At 50.5% G+C, this 23,733-nt stretch overlaps 1 protein-coding gene across 6 annotated transcripts in view; it reads left to right on the top strand.

Moving 5' to 3' along the window:
- cv-c (crossveinless c) overlaps positions 1-23,264 on the top strand; it is a 76,804-nt gene extending 53,540 nt beyond the window's left edge. For 5 of the 6 annotated variants that reach the window (XM_070280758.1, XM_070280756.1, XM_070280757.1 and 2 more), the window contains 11 exons: positions 1,241-1,804; positions 6,651-7,312; positions 7,369-8,266; positions 8,570-8,612; positions 15,479-15,550; positions 18,947-19,098; positions 19,410-21,063; positions 21,129-21,615; positions 21,679-21,951; positions 22,025-22,204; positions 22,266-23,264. In XM_070280758.1, the coding sequence (XP_070136859.1) occupies positions 1,241-1,804; positions 6,651-7,312; positions 7,369-8,266; positions 8,570-8,612; positions 15,479-15,550; positions 18,947-19,098; positions 19,410-21,063; positions 21,129-21,615; positions 21,679-21,951; positions 22,025-22,204; positions 22,266-22,380 (5,100 nt within the window). In that variant the 3' untranslated portion in view covers positions 22,381-23,264. Of the gene's footprint in view, positions 1-1,240; positions 1,805-6,650; positions 7,313-7,368; positions 8,267-8,569; positions 8,613-11,045; positions 11,289-15,478; positions 15,551-18,946; positions 19,099-19,409; positions 21,064-21,128; positions 21,616-21,678; positions 21,952-22,024; positions 22,205-22,265 lie in introns of those variants that run through there. The other variant, XM_017244656.3, reaches the window with a different exon arrangement.
- The last annotated feature ends 469 nt before the right edge of the window (positions 23,265-23,733 follow it).

Below are 23,733 nucleotides of genomic sequence, written 5' to 3'. Positions count from 1 at the left end.
TTGAGCACATATGAAGCCACTGAGAAAATCATCTTTCCCACTTTGCAGTTCAATTTTATAGAAACTCTTTTAAGTACATTCGAGTAAGGGTCTATTTTTTAGGGCTAGGATTTCTTCCAGTGCTTACCACAGGAAAAGGCAAAGACGATTGTTTGTCCAAAGCGTTGTGGCGTGAAATTAATAAGCAGAATTGCATTGTAAGAAACCGAACTGGGAATTGGGGACCCAAAGCCCCATAGACCCCGTCGGTCACACGTCATAGTTGCGTCAGGATCGGGCACTGCTGACCTGTGGCTCACGCCCTCGCAACTTAGTCAGCCCGAGAACTCCCACAACATTGGCAGGGAGAAGGCTGAGTCACAGCATCCGCCTAGTTTGCGGCTTCTTCCAAGACCCAGATGCAGGAACTTCCGCCCAGAATTTATTGCCTGCTAATGGCAGATCGCATTTGTCTGGCGAAGAAACTGCAGAAGCCCAAGGAGGGCCAGCACAAGCCCAATCGTTAAGTAATGAGCCCCGCACGTTATTAATGTCACTGGGAAATTGGGCAGGGATCGGATATCGGGGATCGGACATGGCTGAAGGCTGAGGGACCGAAGGGCCTGTTCTTGTTCTGGATTTCTGGTCCACGATTTTTAATTAAGTAATTCGCTGACTTTGTGGGCCCTGTGGCCTCTCTGTCTGATCTTCCCCAGCCCCAGTGTGCTCTTTTTTGTTTAATCTGGCTAACAAATTGCTTCATTTCAATTTATTTGCATTTGTTGTCGGCAGCGAGTCGTGTTCCCTGGTAGTTCGTGGCTGCAGTTTTCTGTTTCAAGTTCCAGGTCCCAAGATCCGAGTGTGGAAAACCTTTCCGTCTGCTGTTTCTGTTTTCTGCCTTTCCGCCGCGGTCGTGTTCTAATTTATTTGTCTTTGATTGTGCCCATGTCTCCCAGGGTTGTCTCGGTCGTGTCCTGGCCTCGTTCCCTTCTTTCCTGCGCGTTCCTCCTCGGCGGGCGAATTAGGCAAGCATTCATCATAGTCGGGGGCCATTAGGATGGGCCTCTGTGGCGCTCCGGGCGCGATTAATAGACCATTGCCTTGATATATGCGCGCAATTAGAGCTCAAATCAAAACCTAATCTGGTCCCCCAAATGAATTTGTATGTCTTCTTCGCATGGCAGAACGGGTTTCCCCGAGAAAATATAACCTATGGACAAATCTCAAGAAAAACCTAACACATTTTTAATTCTCTTTGCAGAGGGAAATCAACGAGGTCTTCGAGCTGCGCAAGGTACAGCGCCTGGAGCAGCAGCTCCGGGAGCAGCTGGAGGAGCGCCTGTCCCACTCCGAGGTCCAGCAGCTGGAGGAATTGTCTCGTTCCACGGAATCAGATAGCGGCTTCGACAGCAGCAGCACCACGGCCACTGCGAAGCAACAGACCGGAGCAGCATTGTCCGCCAAACCAGTGACAACTAAGCTGAGAGCCCTGTCACCCCCGCCCTTCAGCCCCCGCTCTCCGCACACCTCGATGACCCCTCCCGCTCCCGCCCCCAACGGCGAGGACGTCAACATTTGGGCCTGCAAGTTTCTTCGCGACCTGGACAGCCTGATGGCCGACGGCAGTTCCCACCAGGCGGCCTCCGGTGAAGGCTCCCGCTCCGGTTCTGCCTGCGGTTCCGGTTCGGCGAGCAGCTCTCCCGTCTCCCGCACAGCCCCGATCCTGCTCTCCGCGGCTGCTTCCGCGGCCCTCCAAAGCCGCTACGGAAAGGGCTCGTCCGGCACGGAGCAATCAAACGGACTCGTCTTGAAACCGGAGAAGCACGTGAGTACTAAGACCAAACTAAATAGGTTAAAATATTTTTCTATCGGTGAACTATGTGACACACTTAACTATGCCAGAGAACCAGTGTCTTCATAACTGAGGCATCTCTGGCTCGGATTTCCCAAGCTAAATCGCTGGCATTCCCATGTAAGCCCCTGCCTAAATTTCGACATTCAAGCGAGCAAGTGGCAAGCACATTTTGTGAATCTGGGTTAGATAAAAGACATTTAATCTGAATCACAACAATGTTGTGAACACACACGCCCCTCGGAATAGACCTCCACCTCGAAAGCCCCGTCCCCCCTACGAGGAGGAATGTTTCCTCCAGAACGCTGCCATATGTTCCATCCCTCACCCTCCAGCCATCCATCCATCCACCCGTGCGCCGGATGCACAACTGAAGCGCGAGAAATTTATGGGGGAAGAAGCCATTTGGGAGGGGACTTGGGAGGGAGGTGCAGATGAAATCCTAGGAGCAGAGAATAGGGCCGCTGATAGACAGTCGTCACTCGGTGGCTGGCACTTGAAAGAGTTGAACTTTGAACCAATTCAGTAGATTCGAATGGGAGCATTGGCCAAACTTTATTGGAGTTAGATTCTTCGGATGGTCATAAAGTGCGTTATAAAAAGTATAATTAGTGCGGTTCTGGGGTGATGAATTGGAAGACAATTGGGGATTGATTGCCGAGCATAGTGGGTCGTAAACATGCTTCAATTACAACCCGAGCTGAAGGAGGGGGAGTCAAAGTTCGGTGGGTAAACTCCACAGATAGAAATGGCTCACAGATAGTATTTTTCTCTCTAGCCATCTGAAATCTTGGTCCAACTCTGGGCTGACCCACTTCGAGCAAACATAGTCCATAAACCACAGACCCGAAAGCGGGGAACCAACTTGTAAGCTGTCTCCGGCTTATCAGACCGAATATATCTAATTAAAACATTCATAAGCCAAACCTCCTCGTAAACGGCACTGGGCATACGAGCTACGAATGTGCTCACCTCTCGGTCCACGATTATCTGGGAAAACCTCAAAAGGCAGCAGCAGCTAGCTGGTTGCTGCAACAAGACAAATATTAATTTCCAAAACGCGTGCCGTGCCAGTGGAAAAACACGACATCTACACCGTATAGCAAACGAAACCGAAAACTTAAACCAAAATCCGAAAACCCACAAAACCGTCTACGATACGCGGTGGGTGGAGGAGGGTAGATGTATGGAGGAGTTCCAAAGATGTCGTTCTAGTTAGGAAAAAGGAAAGAGGTGGGACCAACCGAAACATGTAGCTAATTAATGCTTAATATGTCAGCGTTGTAGTTGAACTCAAACCAGGACGCACCTCACAGGAACTGCGAGCTTAAGACTTCGAATTTTTGGCACATTTTTCTGACGTTGTCAAGGGAAAAATGCGAGCTGTCATATTTTGCCTTAATCGCCCGGGTAAAAGTGGCAATTAAAAGCGCTTTTGCTGGCCCAGCTGCAGTGCACTAATTAAGGCAAGAATGTGGCCGATACACTCTCTTTCGGTCAATCAGTCAGCCAGACAGTGGGTCTGAGGGCCGCGATTTATGAGCTACCAACGGCAGCATAAATCAGAGACAAGATCGGCCTTTTTCGAGGCCACAAGTGCGTGCCCGGCTTGCCAAGAAGTCGCCGTCCAAACTGTCAATGAAAGTAAATCAGCAAAGCGGCCAAAATCAGCCCGTCGGGGGGACAGTTTTGGGCTTTCGTCTCAGTTAGTTTCGCCGTCAAGGAGTAGGGGTAGGAGTCGGAGTCGGAGACGGAGGGGGAACTGGGTCAATATGCCGCCCTGCAGCCTGATGGCAAGATGGAGGCAAGAACCAGGGTCCGTTGGGATCTTGGATCCCCAACGCACGAGGAGCTGTCAACACGGCAAACCACGCAGAACCCGAAACGCCCCAATTTTGCAGAGACTCGTTTTCAGTTTTTCCCTGCGAAAGTGAATCTTGTGGAGCAGGCAGCTTCGAGTGTGTGTGGTAGAGGCATCATCGTCCGCCACAACAGCCAATGCAACCGCTTAATGATGATGAACCGAGCAGATGCTGCGGAAGATGTTTAAGATACACAGCTGGGAGCACTGAGAACAACAATAAAGCCAGTTTTGTGCTCAAATGCCTCGTATTATTGTTTACCTCTTCGCTGAATCGCAGTTTGGCTCAGTGATGGAGGGGCCAGCCAGAAAGGCCACGACTCACAAAAAGCTCTTCACGCAGCTCAACGAGCTCCGACACTCTGACTTAAGTAGAACTTGCAAATCACTGCAAGGCAAACAAACACGACGGACGACCAAACAGGCCGATGGGTCTGGATGGGGAGCAGGGAATCTGATCGAAAAGGAACAATGTCCGGACTCTGGAGAGGACAACGATGGGCTGGGCAGGCGTTTAAGTGTTTTGATTTGATAATTATTATCAGTGGGCATGCGTGACCGCGGGCAGATCGCTCACTCGCCCATTTGCAGGCCCATTCAGGGCCATGTCCAATCGATTGGGAATAGTCCGGGGTCTGCCTCGCAGGGGCATGCCTCTTCAGCTGACTCTTACGGGGAACTTTCTGGGTCACATATCAATAAAAGTGGAACGGCGAGGCGTTGGGCAGTGCATTTGTCATTAAACTTTTGATACGAGTATCGCTATCCCACATATGCGTATGGAGTATACCATACATATATTTTTTAGATTTCTTGCGCCCTGTTTTTATGATCAATTAGGAGCATTTACAGTTCCCCCAACATTCCTGATAACCCTGCGGCAACCCAGGGCATCCAAATATTTTATGTGCCGCTTTGTGTTTATTTTATTGCATTTTCTATTAACTAACCGAAGAAAACATTTCATTTAATTTCCATTCCAACTCATTCTCCGCTTGTTGTGAGAAATGTTCACTTTTTACGACATTTAAATAAGTCTTTGTCAGCGATTCGGATATCGAATTCTACTGCCGGCCATTAATTTGGTTCGGACTTCCCCCTCCATGCTCCAACTTTAATCGCCACAGAGCCCGAAAAGAGGGAGAATCGTAGGAATTGCTTACATATGTTAACCAGATTGGATGCAGCGCCGAGAATTTTATGGCTGCCCCGATAAGATCGCCAAATTAATCGAGCGAGCTGATCTCCCGACGACAGCCGGCCGTAAAATGGTAAAAGTTTTGATTCGCTCTGCCAAGAGCCAGCCGAAATCGATCTAAATCGGGCTGCAATCTAACTCTAGGGTCATATGAGGTATATATATGGCTGTGGCGCCTCTCGAATCGGGCGCACGATTCGCGGCCATGCCCGTAAACGACAGTGATCCGGATGCCCAATTAATGCGTCGCCGGCGAGAGTTGGCGGCTCATTAACACGCAGTTCGGTCAGATGGCATCGCCATTGGCTTTATTAATAATTCATAGACGCGCAACCGCCATGGAACTGCCGTAACTGGCGGGCGCTCGAGGAGACTGCTCCATAATGCATTACAAATTCGATTTCAAAACAGCACACATCTGTTGCGTCCCACAGGACCTCGCTGCCATCCGCATCCTGTGACCATTTTTGGACAGGCGTCGTCTGGGCGGGTTTCTTCATTACCTGTTACTCGGCCCAACCGAGAAAAAAACAAGGCCCAACCGAGAGCTACCAATATTTTCCAATAATTACATGACTATCTCGATTTGAATTCCCAAATAATTGCTTGTAAGGTCCAGGGATTCATAATTAATTCAAAAGCAGAACCCATTTTGTATTGATTCCTTTCGGGAACCAGAACCGGAGGCATCTCCAATCCAACTGGCGATACACTTTTTGCGCCAGCCACTTCGCAGGCCAGAAATTCGCCCAAGGCCCCGGAGGAACCGAGTCCCCAGACAGAACCCCAGCAGAAGCTGCCGCCACAGAAACCTGCAGCTCTGGGTTTCCCGGTTCCAGGCCTCCTCCCGGGCCCGCAGGTCCCAGCCCCGCCATACACACATTTTTTCGCCGATAAATCATTTAAATCAATTTCCGCCCGTGCTCGCTCCTCGCACTCTTCTGTAATGCACTTTGGCTGCTGCCAAATGAGAAAACCAAATTGTCAAACGCTCGCCAAAGGCTTGTAAATCGAATTGACATAACGCAGTTATCCCTGATGGAGCCTGGCCGGGAATATAGACATGCATCCGCGGCCAGTACGATTCTCGGAATGGAGCGGCTGTGTTATCACAGGCGGCTTATAAATCATATGCAGAAACAATAGGGGAAGCATCTTGGATTTCTTGTATGCTAAATAGCAGGCCTCGGCTTTGGAAAGCCGATTCTTAAACACTCTTCTACGAGTACTAGCTTTTGTTGGTCTAAGCCACATCATTTTGGCTCGAAAGTCCTTTCTCACGATAGGGTATGGAAGCCTGTTCTCCGGCTTGACCAAACGATTTGCATAAAGTACGAAAATTCCTGCGCGGCTCGACGTCCCACTTGACAATGTCTAAAAATTCCGCTGATGCTTCCTTTTTGGCATTGTCTCCCGACAAAGTGGCTTGGATGCCGACGTTCATTATGCATTCAAGGTCCTTTCCCGGCTGGAGGAGGAGGCTGAGGTGGAGAGGCCGCCACCGATGCTGCGACAGCCCTCGCAACTGTCAGCGGAACTCAGTGTCGAGTTTACTTTATTAAACCTGACTGACTATATTTTAATAAGTTACTCGTTCCTCCTTCTCCTGCACTCGAATAAACAATTGCCAAAACATTCTAAATATAAGGTATTAGACATTTTAGTTTTAAGCAGCTAAGGCCCTCTTGTAGATTTCTAAGGAGGTTTTAACTCGCAGAATAATACACAAATTTTTCAAGTGCATCTCTTCTCCCTTTCAGGCCACCATTCCACTGCAGTCGTTTAACCTTGATTGCGGACGCAGCGAGGCAGCCAAATCGAATGTTGCCTACATGCGCACCCTGTCGGCGCCGAACGGCCACCAGGGAGGGGCCTCGCCCCTGCCCCCCCAGCGCAAGAGCCTGGCCGCCTGCCCGCCGTTTAATGGCCAAACACAGACGATAACTGCGACATCGACACCATCGACAACAACTCATAAGCTGACAAATTTGCAAGGCGCACTGAAAATCGAGGAGATGTCTGCAACAGGTGGAGCTCCACCGGCGACCACCGTCGAGGACCCGAAGCCCAGGCGGCAGCGAAAACTGAGCAGTGGCGACGTGGACACAATGCTTCCACTGGCCACCACCTCCCCCTCCGTCTCCCAGCCGATGTCGATGCCAAAACGGGTGGGCATTAATCACATGGCTCTGACGAGCAGAAACGCGATAACCCCGCCCCCTGCGACGGCACCCGCCTCCCCCGCCGCCTCGTCGCAGTCGCAGCAATCTCAGCAGTCGGCAGCCTCCTCGGCCAGCTCAGGGAAGGGTGGGGCTGCGCCCGGCTACCTAGTGGATGTGACCAAAAAAGGATCCACCTCGACCATCTGGACCTCCGAGGAGTCGATTCTGCGCAGCGTTGGCGCCGTCGATGAAGACAACAAGTGAGTATCGCTTTTCCACCTCCAATCACGGGTACCTAATTATGTTCCTCTTCCAGCTCGACTTCGTCCTCCTCGGCCTGCGAAGAGGCCACGGGAGTCCTGAGCTCTGGAAAGTCGGGCATATCGCTGGACTCCTCCGGGCTGGATAACGACAACAACGAGAGCGGCATTGGTACGGCCACGCCACCCAAGGACATGTCCTTCTGGAAGAACCACCACCTGCAGCACCACCATCACCACAGGGCTGGAGGAAGCGCCCAGGATAACGAGTCCGTGAGCAGTCTGGAGGCGCTGCGCAAGATGAAGTTCAAGAAGAGCGGGTCCGTGGCCTCCTCTGACGATCCAGATCTGCTGGAGGTCCTGAGCCAGTGCGGCAGTGGAGGGGAAGCGGCGAACGAGTCGCAGGATGACATGCTGGACGAGGAGAAGGACAGCAAGTCGTCCAAGTCCAGGGACTACGAAGAGTGTCATGGCGAGTTTGGGATCTGCGAGTGCGACTGCACGGATGGAGACGCAAGCAGTGCTAGCGGAGGAGGCGGCGTCACTGCCACGCCCGTGGTGCTTCGCCGCAAATACGTGGCGCCTCCACCCATCCTGGTGCCGAGAACCCAGCGAAGCCACTCCCTGGACCACTACCAGCCGGGTGTGCAGCTGCGTAGGGTGCTGCCCATCCACCACCACCACCACCACGCCATGAAGAACAAGGAGCGGGGGCAGCTGTCGCTGGCCCTGCGACAGGAACCCTTCCAGGCCCTGCTCTCTCCATCGGCGAATCCCGGCCAGCAGCTGCACCAGTTCGTGGAGCTGCCCTCGCCCAGCAGCGCCTCGCTGAACAGCGGCTTGGGGGACTCTGGCGGCATCCAGGAGCTGACCACCAAATCCAATTCGGCGCCTCTTCTGCTGAAGGAGCGGGAGTTGAGTCGTCGATTCGATGACTTTGCCGCCCAGAACTTGGTAAGAGACGACCTCCCTATATCAGAATAAAATTAAGTTATGATATTTAAAAAAAAAGAAAAGACTCATAATTTTAAAGTATAGAGGCACTATAAGCTGTCGAAGAGCAAACCAGTTTTAAGATACAAATTACTGCAGCCTTTAAAGAGAAACGTACTTCATTTATATCGCCTGTTCTTTTTTAACCTTGTAATATTCTTGAAAGCACAATCCGCTTATGGATCCTGTCATTTATCCACCCGCCCTCGCTCAACTTGAATCCCAGACATTAATGGACCTCCTTTACCATTTTTTCTCCCACAGACGCTGCGCTATTCTCGTTCCCAGAGTGATCGCTACTTAGCAGGTGAGTTCTTTTTAGTAAAGAAACCAGAAGAAGCCAGGAGAAGCCGGGCTAAATGAGTTATTTAAATGGCCCGAACCGGACAGACCGGGCAGGGGCATCAAGGCTGAATGTCTGATTTGATTCGCCGGTGGTCCTGCCGACCAATTAGCGGCCTGTTATTAAGCCTGAGTGGTTTATAATAACAGCGTACTGGGGCATGATTCATTATTTCAATAATTAGGAGCTCCGACCTGATCTAGTCGGGCGGATGGGGCGAGTTGGGTTGGGATCCGCGAATCCTAGGGCCCATGAAAAGGCATACACATGCATTGTTTGGTTGCCAAATCAATTTCCAACTTTTGCTTTCATTCCGGATTTCGGGCGAACAATTGAGTCAATCAGAGGGCCGGCCGCCGCTTAAATTACTTTCATGTTCTTCGGCCAGCTACAGGAATATCATCAAGAGCAGCGCCTCTTTTTGCGAGCATCCAGCACTTCCGTCAACACTCCAACACAAATGGCACAGTTCCAGGCCCAAACCCCAACCGAAAATGGCTGTCAATCTGTCAATTGCGACGCCACACATCGAGGGCCAGGCAAACAGTCAGAAAAAAGCAATCCAGAGCTGCTTAGTTTGAATAATTGTGTCTGTTTATGGTCTGTGCCCTTGGGCTTCAGTCAGCACAGTCTTTAGCTTTAAATCGTTTATACAATTGAGATAGAACCTCTGCCAGCTCGAAGGCAACACGACTTTTTCCGCTGTGTACTCCGACCACATATCTGGCCTCACACTGGCAGCCTCTTGTCCTGATGAGGACGGCAATGACACTCGCTGGGCTAAAAACGGCGCACAAATGAACGGGAGAACCAAATTGAATCACAAACTGGCCGCCAAGTGCACTCGACTGGCGGACTGGCGGACTGGCTGTTCTGGAGCCCGTCCGATTTCGTTTTGCAGCATGAGTGCCCCACGAATTATGCACATACAAAGCAGCAGTGACGTCAGCGAGGAGGCGCCTCCCCGATGGTCATTTTCTGGCCATTATTTCGGAGTGTTTGCTAGCCATTTCCTGGCGTTTCGCTCTGACGTCATTACAGTGACGTCTTGGCTGGCCGATGCTTGGAAAGGTCGCTCTTGATTGAGGAACGTGCAACACTTGTTTCGCAGTGTCAGCCCAGTGGGGGCCTCAAATACGGCATGCCTCGTGGTTCATGCCTAATATTTCATAAAACATTCGCATTTATATTTTGTTTGGCCTCCGCAGAGAAAGCTGGAGTAGATTAATGAGAAATAACGAAGCAGCGACAGCTGTGATTCCCGCCCATTATTCTCCTGTTTGCCCAACTAATCGGACCAGCACATCCACTGAACATGTCTATAGGGGCAGCTTGTGTCCGACTCGAAGCTGTGGAGACAAGCCGATTGCAGTTGACCAGAACAATGCGCTTGCACTTGTTCGATTATAGCCGCTCCTCCCCGGGCAAATAAGAGCCGCACTTCGGCATAATGGTAATGTTAAACAAATGCACGGCTGAATCATCAGAGCTCCCTCAAAGACAATGGCGTCGTTTATTCAACTTCTCCATAAATCATAAAACAAAACGCTTAACCTTGGCACACACAGCCGCACGTCGCACGGACATATCTGTGCCACACACACCCACCCACTCCCACTCTCACTCCCACACCCACCGGAGCAACAGGTGCGGTTGGCCGGGGCCTGGAAACTTTCACATGCCAAGGTATAAATTTTAATGAACGGCATGCCCCATAAAGGGAAACTAAACATAAGCTTACACATCCCGACGAGTCCTTTTTGCGAACATGGAAATGGAATAAGCATCATCAACATGACAGTTATTCATTTATTTATTTATTTGTTTGCCTGCCTGGCTGTGTGTGGGCCTCGGGCACTTGCCGTTCGTGGCCACGTTGGCCCTGGCCAACTAACCACAGAAAATAATAAGCGATTGTGGCGCCGATAACTCAGCAACATGGCCAGGATGTTGCCCTTTCCCTACCCTCCCAGGCCCCAATCCTCATGCCCTGCCATTTTAGGGCTGAACAATACCTTTGGCCCTTCAAGAAGCCGGAGGAGGAGCAGCAGCCTCTGACAGCGAGCATCCATGTTGCTCATACGCCCCGTTGTTCGGTGTTCTCTATTCGGCTTTCAGTTTCCTTCGTTCCGGGCCGTCGGCAGTCGGTTGCCATTTTCCGAACGAAGCCAGCGCGCTGGCAAATTCATTAGTGCTCTTACAGGCGCCGTGCACGGTTGTTGTCGATTTCCCGTGGCCGCAGCGAGTGAGGAACTCGGGTGGAGCGCGTCGACGCCACCGACTTGAAACGGAATTCTAAAAAATCATAAATTATTCAAAGAATCAAACCAAAAGAAGAAATCCCTCTCTAGAAGACGCGTGTGACTAGTGCATTGTGTGTCTTGAAAATGGGAAACACTACCAAGTAGAGTGGTCTCGCAAACAAGTTAGAAGTTGATCGTTTCTTTTTGTTGCCACACTCGGAGTTACCGCAGCAAGTGTCCAAAACGGCGCTGCCAAAGCTAGCCAATATGCAGCGTCGCATGTCCGTCACGATCCGCGAATACAAGTTCTTCCGGAGCTTCTCGCAGAAGTTCGAGAACTGGCCGAAACGCAAGGCCGAGGCGCTATGGCGGAAAATGCGGGAACGCAAGATTGCAGGTGAGAGGGACCAGGATACCTGGCAGGAGATACACTGCCAATCAAGGGCTGTAAACTGGTCTACTTTATGGCCAATAGACTTCAAGGGCGAAACTGTTTTGGGCCGCTGGCGAATTATTAAAAAATTTGTATACAATTATGGGAATATGCTCGTCTGGATCGGCTGGGTATTTTGGGCAGGAATGCGCGCGCGCCACTCGCACACCCCACAAATCGCTTGTTTATTGTTTTTCCGCACCCCTGGGGGGGCTACCGCCCACCCACCGATCTCCCACCACAGATCCCGCCGTCTATTTTTGGCCGTGAGTACGGGGGCACCGCTATTTCCAGTGCACAGCTTGGACTTATCAGTCAGCGCCACGCATTTGAATCGAATTATTCATGGCGGGGTGCTGGAATATGTGTATCAGTTTGGGAATGGGGTTGCAACAAGAGGGGTGGACCTGCCACCTGCATATGCACTCAGATCCTCCTGGAATCACCCTTCCTCACAACCTCCATTCCAGGCAAAGACTCTCATTTAAATAAAGAAAATGGCCTGCGTGTGGCAGTAAATGGAGGAGATTATTTAACCATTAATATGTTTACCCGTAAACGGATAAAAACATGCCGAGTGGGCTTGCTTTTTATAGGTGTATCTACCCCCTCGCTTCGTGCCCCAAAATATTCGAGGCGCTTAAATTGTAAACAACATTAAGTGGCCAATTGGAAAAGCGTTTTATGGCCAAGATATGCGAACGGGGAAGCGTGCCTGGCTGCCCTTCTTCTAACCTGCCTGCTCGAATGGGATTAAAACTTTTGAGGAGCTCGGGCCAAGTCAGCAACCACCTGTAAGCTTCTTGGAGAGTGGAATCTTTCCATTCTATTCCTGTTGATTATATTTTTGGCGAAAAAGATGTGCTCTTTGACCAAGTACTGACATTAAAAAGGCATTAAGAGCTCAGCGATCTGCTATATTTGGCAGAGGGACTCCCAGGGGAGTGCTACAGTGTAGAAGTAGTACTTCTGCCCTTAATTACATGTCGGTTGCGAAGCTAACCGTGTTTGCCGAAGGCGCAGGGCGGTCCCCACCCATCGCCGAGTTCACAGCAAATTAAACTGACGTCCCACCACTTGTTGCACCCACTCCAGTTGCCACGGAGCATCTGCCACACTCCCTGGCCCGGCCCCTCTATAAATAGCCTGATCCTTTCGCAGGCTTCCAGCAGGCCTTTGTGCCCACTGAGGAGGAAAGGAGTGTGCACATATCTATTAATACTGGGTCGGGGTGCCCCTCCGTGGAAACTCTGTTTCAAAGACGGGCCAAAAATTACAAGTTCAAGTATGTGAATAGCTTTTCGCTGCTATTTCTGGTTACAGTTTATAATTAATAATCAGCTCTGCCAGCCCCAAGGTAATGTGCCAGAGCCAGAGGCGACTGAAATTTATGTTCCGCCTGACATTTAAAAGCAGTGGCAGACAATAAAGCTTCGGAGGCCAGGCCAGGCTGCAGGAGCAGAGAGCAGAGCAATTAATTAATGCCAAGACACCTACGACAATCGTTGAAATATGCGGCTAATGCTGCTGGCTCAGGGAAGTCCATTCGGTTGGCCCCACATTTGCATTTGCGACAGTCACTGCCGCAAATGCATTGTTTTCCGCGCGGCTCCTGGGGCGCTGCAATTTGGTGTTTATATGGCAGCATAATTGGCATATGAACCGTTTAGCGGCAAAATTATTGGAAACTGCTGAATAATGCCTCGGTTGCCCGGCAGCAATTGAATTAACTATCAATTAGTGTCTCGTAACAGCCAAATTCGATTTTCGCTTCCAATATGTCCGACTAAAATGCGGAGGCAAATATTTTGGGAACTCAATTAGGCTGGATTCCAGTTTTTTGCTCTGCGGAGAGCTCAAGGACTGCCAACAGTTGACGAAACGGATACAAGTCCTTGATAGAACCGAGGCGGTGTGTGTGCCGGATTCCATCATCCGCACACATTGTCATCTCGCTCGCTTGGCTGCATTTTTCTGGAGCACACTCGCAGGATACAAAAGCCAGAAGCGTGTCACTAACACGCACGCACACCACTCTGACTGGCGAAGGACGAGAGTCTAACGGCAACTGTGCCAGGAACTCTGCTTTCATTGGCACTTTACCCGCAGAGCCGGAAAACAGAGAGCTATGTACCACGACGCATTGAGGTGCCTGCGAGTGGGTGGTCTCGGAATCAATGCAAATTTTAATTGAAAACTTAAACAAATTTAGGCGCAAGTACGAGTCAGAGAAACAAAGGAAGGCCCTAATGGCATTATCCTGACCCCTTCCAGCTTTTCAATTAAAGTCTTCCTTTAAAGAAGGTCCTCCTAGGTTCGAATTACTTGATGCTTTAAAAGCCAAACTTCATACGCAGGACTCTGGGGAATGTCTTTATGTTAAACGCCTAATGGAGCGCTTCCATGGCATTTCGGATATTTTTTAATTAGCCTTAAGGTCAGCCAGGAATTCCGATCCGCAGCGCCTCGTGTTCCACACGCCCCGCCCACACCCACTGGCTCCCACACACTGGCAAACACACATTGTCCGGGCCGGGTCCATCAGAATAATTATTATCCTGGGCGCAGGTGAAGTTCATGAATTTACGCGTCGCTTGTTCGGAAATGTTTTACCGGCCTCAGTGGCGAGGGGCAAGGGAGGGAGAGGGGACAAAGGACAATAAGGACAACAACTGGGCGGCACTACGAGGGCGTGTGTGTGAGCTTGGGTGGGCGAACAAGAACAAATATTGAACCTGACGCAATAAGCTGCGAGGAGCCCCACACACAGGGCATTACTCGCTTTAAATGGCTTTTAGATGAGATCCAGTTTAGTCTTCCACGTCAACGCAGTTTAAAGTGGCATTTGCGGGAAAATTAATATTTTTCTGCAGGCCTGACGCAGGTCAGGGCCTACATGCACATTTGTGAACTGTGTCTCTGTACTTGGCAGTGATTGTCCTTATCAGGTCGATGGGTCAGGTACCGTCAAGTATCTCTAACCGGAACACCCTGGCAGCTGGCCTGCTGCCAAGATCCGCTCAAAACTCGAAGCGTGTCAGGCATCCGGACTAGGACTCAGGAGTCCTGAGTGGCTAGCGACGGCTGTCAGGGTGCCAGCAGCATAAATCGATGTCCAAAGGGTTGCTCTCGTTTGTAAATTTATAAATAAATGCCAGGACGGCAGAGCGAAGGAGTGGAGACGAGGCAGGTGCCCCGAGTTCCGCCTCAGTGACGGCCGGCGGCCCCTTACTTTTCCAGAGTCCTGCTCGTGCAAGTTAATCGCTTGCAAAACTCAATAATAATTCACTCAGCCCGGCCACCCCTCGCTCCTCAACCCTGCCGGCAGTAAGCAGCCGGAAACTGTTTCATGTTGTCGCTCAGGTTGATTAAAAATCAATAGCCCCGTCGCCAGATCCCAGATCCAGTTGCTCGAGCTGAGACGCCAGATTAGCATTTAAAATAGCTGAGGCCAAGAGGCAGCTTTCCTTTGCCACAAATTGGTTTGTTGCCAAGCTGAGTCGCTGAGTCGCCGAATCGCTGCCTTTGTTTCAGCTCAGACGAGCTGGAATTCGATTTGGATTCATTCTGGATTTAGAGACTCGTAAAAAATATGACTTGCTCGTACATTTATTATCTGCGGTTCATTGCGTCCTTTGTATCGCGTCCTTTGTGGCGCGTCCTTTGCATCGCAAATTAGCCCAACATAAATAAGCAATTTAATCTGGCTTAGCTTCCCACATTTGTCTTCGCTCCCAATGACCCATTGTCTCTGTCGGCACTTGCATTCCAACGCTCCCGACCATTTCACTTTCAGGAGTGCGATTCCCCGAAAGGGTCTTCCAAACTTTTACTTTCGAGTGGCTTCGCAGCTCCAGCTGGAGTTGGCGAAACCCTTTAGGGTCATGTCATTAAAGAGCTGGACACTTGAGCTTGTCAGTTTACAACGTAATCCATCTCGTTGAGCATGCGAAGTGTGCGAACAAAGGCCTCCAAAACTGAGTCTTCGCTGGCCGCTTAATTGCTTTTGCGGGCCGCGGCGATTGAATTTGGTCCGGCAAAAAGGATTTGCAACTCAACTCAATTACTATTAATTTCATTCGCTGCCAGTGCGGCGTATGCGCAATATTGAAACGCATTCTCACCCCCTTCTCACCCCTCTATCTTTCTTGCAGAAATCGAAGCTGTGGAGGCCTGCAAATGGCTGCGGGCGGCAGGTTTCCCCCAGTACGCCCAGATGTACGAAGGTAAGTGCGACCCCACTCCTAGGTGCATCACCTCGACTCCTAGGAGCACATATTTTAATAAAGACCAGTGCTCGGCCACACACTTCCGCCTCGTGGAAGTGGGGCACTGAAAAAAATGTTCTACAAGGGTAAGCGGTATGGAAGTATTACTCCTCCATCTCAAATGACTTTATAACAAAGTCATAGATATATCACATCATTCTTCCCCAATTAGTAAAACAAAAGCTTGAATGAGGAATGGAGAGTCACCATTCATATGATTTTTTGAAACAAAACCTAGAAAGAACCCCCTGGTTTTCCAGTGCATGTCGTGTCAGCATGCTCCTGCCCTGGGGGCGTGGCAGGCAGCCCGTAATTGTTGGCCTCGTCATCGCAGTGACGCAGCAAGGCACTTGCCCGACTGGCCCGCCATTTAGTCTTGTGTGTTTAAGGCTCGCCAAGTGGCGGTTTATTAATTGTATTACACAAACTTTCACTTTCAACGCGCCGGGCCACTCCGGCAAAAAAACAGAAATGTGTACAGAAGAAAAACAAAGCCATTTGTGACGTGGCAATATTCGAGAACACTTTAAGTGCCGCCTCACGATGCCCACGGATTTCGACACCAGTTCACACAAAGGCCTCGCCGGGACATGATAGGCAACTCGATATCCCAAACACGCGCTCCTGCGCCGCGACAACAATTAGGCTGAATGGATCCGATCTGGGCCCGAATCCTTTCAGGGAATTCGAAATCGAAAGCCAAGCAGCACGCCTTCCCTTCAGATCGGGGCAATCTCAAGAATTTAACCCAAAGCCAAAAAAAAAAAACAGGGGGCAGATAAAGTATAATAAAAGGCTAAAGGACACGCAGGCCGCTGGAATTTATGAGGACCACCTCCGTACAAAAACACCACACAGAACCGAAAATTAAAATGGTTTTCGGTTTTTTCGGCTTCGTTCTTCTCATTTCTTTGCTGGTCAGGAAAGGGCTTTGGCCTTTGAAGAGGGCTACCTAAGTGTTGGGATGAGTTCATTGAACTCCACGCAAGCTGCATATTTATTTGATTCCTTAATCGCGAAGAGCGACGGCCCGACTCCTGTCTCTTCCGCGGAGCATTTGTCGCATCGCATTTAACGGCTGAAGGCCGCGCAGATTGATAATCCCCGAAATCCACAAGCCCAAGCCCCAGTCTCAAAGCCCCGAAGAGCTGAAGAGCATTCTTGGGCTGGGACTGGCTTCATTTGAATTATGGCCAACTGGCAACTGCGAAGGCAAAAAGTGAATCTGAAACGGAGAGCCTGCAATTTGGGCAAGTCCGCAGGCGCCCGTCGCCGACCTTGAAATATGCGAATTGTATTGCATAAATTCACGACCAGAACCGAGCTTGTGTCTTCGGCCTACACTGCACGAGTTTTTAAAGAGCCACTCAGCTTAGACTCAGTTGAAACCTTCATTTTTAGAGGAGTATCATGAACAAACCAATATTTTCTTGAAGTGATGAAAATAATGCCCCGAGTTCTTGGATTGCGGAATAATTTGTGCACACATTTAAACTGGAGCCCAACCCAGTCCCGAATCCCAGCCGAATCCCAATCCCATCTGCATGGCCATCTACCATCCGGCATGCCATCCCCTGACCGGGGACAACATGATAAATGCGTATTTTAATGAGTTTCGTGTAAACAAGGCAGCGGCACATGCGCAGATTGCTGCTCAAATTTCTTCGGCGTTTGGAGCTCTGCTGGGCCGATTCTATATTTCGGGGCCTGGGCTCTGGAAATTAAAACGCCGTAGGTGTGTAAGCTCCGTTGCTCTGTCATTTGGACTCGCTCCGAGCCCTGCAACTGGCTCCGCTGAAAGGAGGTGTTCCGGCTGTAAGCGACTGTTAATTTGCTCAAGGAGAGCCCCCAGCCCACGGCCGAGGGCCCAGAGGAACCCCTTTGTTTGCCTTTTGTTCATTTCTGGGCACATTACTCACCGAAAGTGGCAGACTTAATTCGAGGGTGTGACCTGCGCCAGCCAGGATCACATGGGAGTGCTTAAGAGGGCAATAAGAGCTCATGAGCCCTGCGATCGATTTTTTGTCCGGTTGTCCGTGGGAACCGGTTTCTTCAGGTCCCAACCGAAAGGAGCTTACAATACCCATACCCGCTCTGCAATAAAGTACTGCCGATCAGTATTTGTCAATTCTGATCACCCAAAATTGTTTCACTCCGCCTGGTACTTCATAAAAATTTCAATCAGAGTCCGAGAAATAATTATTCCGCGATCAGTTCCATGGTGTAATTTTCCAATAAAGTTTTTATATTCGTGTGAAATTTGGATCCTAATTTAGATTCCAGGCTAATTGCTTCTATATTTTCCCAAAAACAGCCATAAATTGTGCCTAATTACATTCCCATTTCTCTGCGATCTGCGTCATTGGCCGCGGCCGAGGAAAAAGATTAATCATATAATTGGGCCAATAAATGGGCAGCAGCTCTCCTCTGTAAACTGTGAAGGCCCGCGAAGAAAAGGCCGACCACAAATTACAGCAGCAGGTCCCAAATATTTTAGACTCTGACGTCAAAACTCCTTCGCCGGAATTGGGTCTCCGATTGGCCGAATTGTTTACATTTCCCCCAGTGGCACCAAAGTGCATTCAATTAGAAACCAAACACACAAAACTACAATCACTTTGCCAGTCTTAAGAGGAGCCTCCTTACGGACACGCAGCAGGGCCAAGAGCGCCAAAGAAAAGCGCCGGAGGAGCGTAAACAAAACTATAAAAAGCTCCCAGTTCCCAGCTCCCAGCTCCCAACTCCATCTTGCAGATGTCTGAAAGGAGCCAAGAACAAGAACAAGTTGCGGCTGAGGGGCGTTACTTTCAGCGGAAAGTTCAACAAACCATGAATGGCTTTTCGAGGAGAACAAAATATTGTTGTAATGCTAACAATATTTGTCCAAACAATAACGCGGCAGCGGCTTTTCCAGGCTGTGCATCCTACGGATTCGTATCCGAGGCCTCAGATGCAGCTGTATCTGTGAATGTGAAATGTATCTGCATCGCAGTATCAGCTTCGGCTACGCGTCGCGACATGTGTAAACGTCTGGGTATAATCTTTTTATTTTCTTGATATTGCCGAGGCGGTCGCCTTGCAACTAGATTTCCTACGTGCCACGCAAATATGTGGAAAACGCTGTGAAAATTCGATGCCCGATGGCAGACTACTGCATATGGGTACATACATAGATACATATATTCGAAGCCAGCCGACTCACTAGTACCCGTTTAATGGTCGCTGCTGGCGCCATGGGCGTTCGACTTTTCGCGTTTCTCAATTAGAATTTCACGCGTCGTCGAAGCGTGCGGTCGCAATAAGCCATACTGGAGCTAACCGATATCCTTTTCCCTGCCTTTTTTCACGTTGCAGATCATCAGTTCCCGATCGAACTGAACAATGTAGCCAAAGATCACACCAACCTCGAGAACGATCAGCTGCAGTCCCTCTTCCGCCGGCTCTGCGTCCTCAATCGTTGCGCCACCATGCGGCTGGACCAGTCCCACAAGCCGCAGACACCACAGGTAAGATTGCCTCCCCATGACTATATAACTGTAGTACAACCCCCTGATGAATCCAAACTGACTGTAAGATGTAAATTACGATTTGAAGTTGGAAAAACATAACCGCAATCATAACACCTAATCATAAGTCCTTTGTCCAATCAGTTTGAATCATAATGAGTAACCTTTCCCATATTTAATCATTCACCCATTGAAACATTTGCTCCAATATTCATTAAGTCGTTGGAACAGTAAGATCCCAGTCCCGTAGCTCTGTAAGCTCTATATAAGCAATAGTCTCAATGGTTTCTTCCAATATTTTCGAACTCCAGAAGGAGGAATCCGATGATGAAAACTTCGCACTCAGCGAGAACTGGACATTCCAACCTCACATCCGCCGCTGGTCGAGGATCGGGGAGATGGGCCTAGAGCTGCCGCCACCGGGGCACCTTAGCCTGAACGTGGAGAAGACGGAGAGCTCCTCAAAGGAGTCGAGCCCCGACCGCTTCGAGGACGATGGTGCAGGGATAACGCTCATGATTCCCGGCTGCAGCAAGTCCAGCGGCATGGGAGGGGCGGCCACCGACGGCTCCGGATCGCTGGGAGATGGCTCCGACGGTGGTCACCTAAGGCGGTCTGGTAGTGAGCGGTTCAAGGAAGGAGCCAAGGCACTACTGCGCCGCGTTGAGTCCATCAAGTCCCGGAGGCGCAAGCGTCAGAACCGCGAGAACGTGGTGATCAGCGGGCCGCAGGTCCTGGATCTCGCCCAGCTGGGCCACAGGAGTGGTCTGCGCAAGCCCGATGCCGTCTACTCCACCCCGCCCTCCCCCTCAGCCCTCAGCCCCATGCACACATTCCCCAAGGCGCCCTTCTTCGGCAACGAGCTGAAGGTGCCTAGCCACAGCGACAACTTCCTGAGTCCCAACAGGGCCAGTCCGAAGCGCACGCCCACCACCCCTCGCTCGATGCGCACCAGCCCGCTGCACTTCTTCTCCAGCCCCATGTCCCAGCTGAAGGAGGGCAAGTCGGACGACTCCTCGTCTTACTACAGCGACAGCCAGGAGTCCTCGACAGGAGGCAAGCTCTCGCTGCGGAAGCCCTCCAAGGCGCGCCGCTTCCTACAGCGCTCCGGAAAGGTGGATGACATCGGGGCACACTCCGATTCCGAGTGCCACCAAGGGCGGAAGCTCCTCATCAAGGACGCCAACTCAAACACCACTGAGGTGAAGGTCAAGAAGCTCACCAGGGGCGGATCCCTGAACCTGGGAAAGGACCCAAAGAAGCGCGAGGGCTTCCGCTCTTCGTCCTTCCGCTCCCGCAGCACATCGCGAAAGGAGGCGAAGAACGACGAGGATCAGGCGGGAGCGAGCGCGGCCAATGGCTCAAAAAGGCAGCCCGTGGTGCGCTGGCACAGCTTCCAGATGGAAGAGCGCCCGAACATGATCTTCCGCAAGTGCTTCTCCAAGAAGATCGAGCCACTGCAGGAAGACGCTGGCGGCATTCCTTTTGCTGCCATGTCGGCCGGGCAACTGCAGATCATCCGGAAGCTGGCCCTGGTGACCCTGACCGGCTACATGGAGCGCTACTGCCCGACCCACCGCTCGGGCTGGAACTGGGAGCTGCCCAAGTTTATAAAGAAGATCAAGATGCCCGACTACAAGGACAAGAAGGTGTTTGGGGTGCCGCTCCTGCTGATCCTCCAGCGCAGTGGCCAGACCCTGCCGCTGGCCGTGCGGGCCGCCCTTCGCTGGCTGCAGCTCAACGCCCTGGATCAAGTAGGCATCTTCCGGAAGAGCGGTGGCAAGTCCCGGATCATGAAGCTGCGCGAGCAGATCGAGGTAAGCGACTCCACCGCCGAGTGCATGGACGTCTTCGACCTGCAGCAGGCCTACGACGTGGCGGACATGCTGAAGCAGTACTTCCGCGAGCTGCCCGAGTCCTTGCTGACGACCAAGATGTCCGAGACCTTTGTAGCCATCTTCCAGCGTGAGTATTTATGATACGTCTATATCGGAGGTGGTTTATAATTAATTTTTTGGTTTTTCTCGTAGATCTCCCAGCGGAAGTGCGCCTGGATGCTGTCCAGTGCGCGGTGCTACTTCTGCCCGATGAAAACAGGGAAATCCTGTACGTGCTGCTCGAGTTCCTCACCATAGTGGCCGCCAACGCACAGCAGAACCAGATGACGAGCAACAATCTAGGCGTCTGCCTGGCCCAGTCCATTTTCCACTCCTCCATCTCGACGGGGTCCGCCTCCGTTTCCGCCTCGCCGCGGCGCAAGGGCAAGGGCTCCGGGATGCCGGATATGAAAGAGCTGGCAGAGGCCAAGGCCTCCCACGAGTGCCTCTCCTTCATGATCGAGCACTACAAGGCCATCTACACGGCGGCAAAGGAGAAGCTGAGCAAGTGCAATTTCACCTTCATGGAGGAGTCGAAGCCGGTGCCCCTGGAAGCCCTCGGCGAGGGAATGCAGTTCCACAACTGGCGGGGCTACCTTTACGAGTGCACCACCGCCACCATCAAGGAGGGTCGTGAAAAGTGAGTAGACTGGCTTGGTGGATCACCATACGTTGCTAAAATCCTAAATCCACATCATTGTAGAACACGCGGATGGTTCAGCATCAACTCTCTGACGGACAGCAACGTGGACATCGCCTACAAGAAGGTGGGCGACGGCCATCCGCTCAGGCTCTGGCGCTGCACCACCGAGATCGAAGGTCCTCCGCGGGACGTTCTCGACTACGTGATCAAACAGCGCGCCTCCTGGGACACCAATCTGCTGCAGTGCCAGACGGTCAAGAAGCTGGACGAGCGAACGGAGATCTACCAGTACGCTTTGGACGGCCAGCTAACGACAGACTTTTGTGTGTTGCGGTAAGTGTCCCAAAAGGACTCCTTCCTATCCTCTGGTACTGGTACTAACTGATGCATTTACATCTCCCTTCAGGTCCTGGCAGACAGACTTGCCGCGCGAGGCCTGTGTGATTGTCGAGACCTCCATCGACCACGCCAAGGCCAAGCCCCTGTTTGGGGCGGTCAGGGGCGTGGTGCTCGCCTCCCGCTACCTCATTGAGCCCTGTGGGAGCGGCAGATCCAGAGTCATGCACCTGGCCCGCGTCGACGTGAAGTGAGTGGTTCTACATGTTCTTCAAAGAGGACAAAACTAAACCGCATCCTTTCGTTTTCAGGGGGAAGACACCGGAGTGGTACAACAAGAACTACGGACACATCTGCTCCCACTACTTGTCCCGCATCCGGCAGGCCTTCAAGCACGTGGCCGAAGGTCCTGAGAGCAAGGTGTAAGCGCCTTCCGGCCTCCAGGACGTCCAATGTATTCGTTGTTTGCCGTTAAATGTCCCATTAATGTGTACCTTGCGAAGGAAGCCCGATCCCAACGACAACACCTTCCAGACCACAAACATGAGCTTGCGTTTTCCTCTACGATACCGGAGGAGTATATTGTAAATAATTTTAGTGGGCTGCCCAGCTTAGTTAGCGCGTGTCGGCAGCCCTCCTACACCCTTCGATTAAACACATAGTTTAGTGTATTATATTTATACGTGGCCCTATTTATACGCAGTACCCTGTATGACGAATGAAAGAAATCTAACATCCAAAATACTCAACACACGTAAATATCACAAAGTATATCGTTAATAGCGTACCGCCTAGGCTTACGACGGCACTCCAAATGTCTTAATGTTAATTAGTTTTTAGAGTGGCAATATGTTATTCGGGAATACAGAAAAAAAAGAAACAAAACAAAAGCAAACGCAGACGGAAAGCAAATCAACCTTAAATGTGTATAGCACATTCAACTAGTCAAATTTTATAAATTAAGTTAAAGTACACTAACAAGAACACTCGACATCAAACGTCTTTGCCACCCAATAGTTTTCTCGGGAGCGCCGCCCGACTCCGATCGATTTGGCCTGAAATATTGATTGATTTATTGACAAACAGTGTTATATGACGAGACGTGCCCTAGATCCCCGATCAATATGCATACTTAGGTTTATATGTGTCTATGCTATTACTTAAATCTATATGAGGTACCAGGTGCCTGCCAGGACGCAGGCGGTAAGGAAACAAACTAACCAATGTCAACGTTTATAGTGGCAAAGTAACTCAAATATATAAAACGCAATAAAAGTACATACTATGGATATGCGAAAATGTAAATTAAACTTATTTTTTGTTGGGGAAATGGGGGAAATAGTAAAAATAGGAAATAGAGGGTATTATAATTATCAAAAAAATCGTTTAAGGTACTCCGCTTGAGAATCGGATGAGAATTGGAGAAGATACAGCCATCACAGTGGGCCATATAGGGGAAATCCGCATTTTCAAGGGATCCCATCACGAAAAATGGACAAAAAATCTAAAATATATTTTGTCTCAGGATTTTGATGCAAGATGGTGGGAAATCGATCCACAAATCGTTTAAGGTACTCCGCTTGGGAATCGGTTGAGAATTGCGGAAGTTATAGCCATCACTGTGGGCCATACAGGGGAAAACAGCATTTTTAAGGTATCCCATAATGAAAAATGGACAAAAAATCTAAAAAATATTTTGTCTCAGGATTTTGATGCAGAATGGTGGGAAATCGATCCACCAATCGTTTAAGGTACTCCGCTTTAGAATCCGATGCGAAT

The sequence above is a fragment of the Drosophila bipectinata genome, chromosome 3R (assembly GCF_030179905.1).
Source record: "Drosophila bipectinata strain 14024-0381.07 chromosome 3R, DbipHiC1v2, whole genome shotgun sequence".
Taxonomy (NCBI): Eukaryota; Metazoa; Arthropoda; class Insecta; order Diptera; family Drosophilidae; genus Drosophila; species Drosophila bipectinata.
Note: the sequence above shows the minus strand (reverse complement) of the source record. Positions and strands in the feature narration are given on the sequence as shown.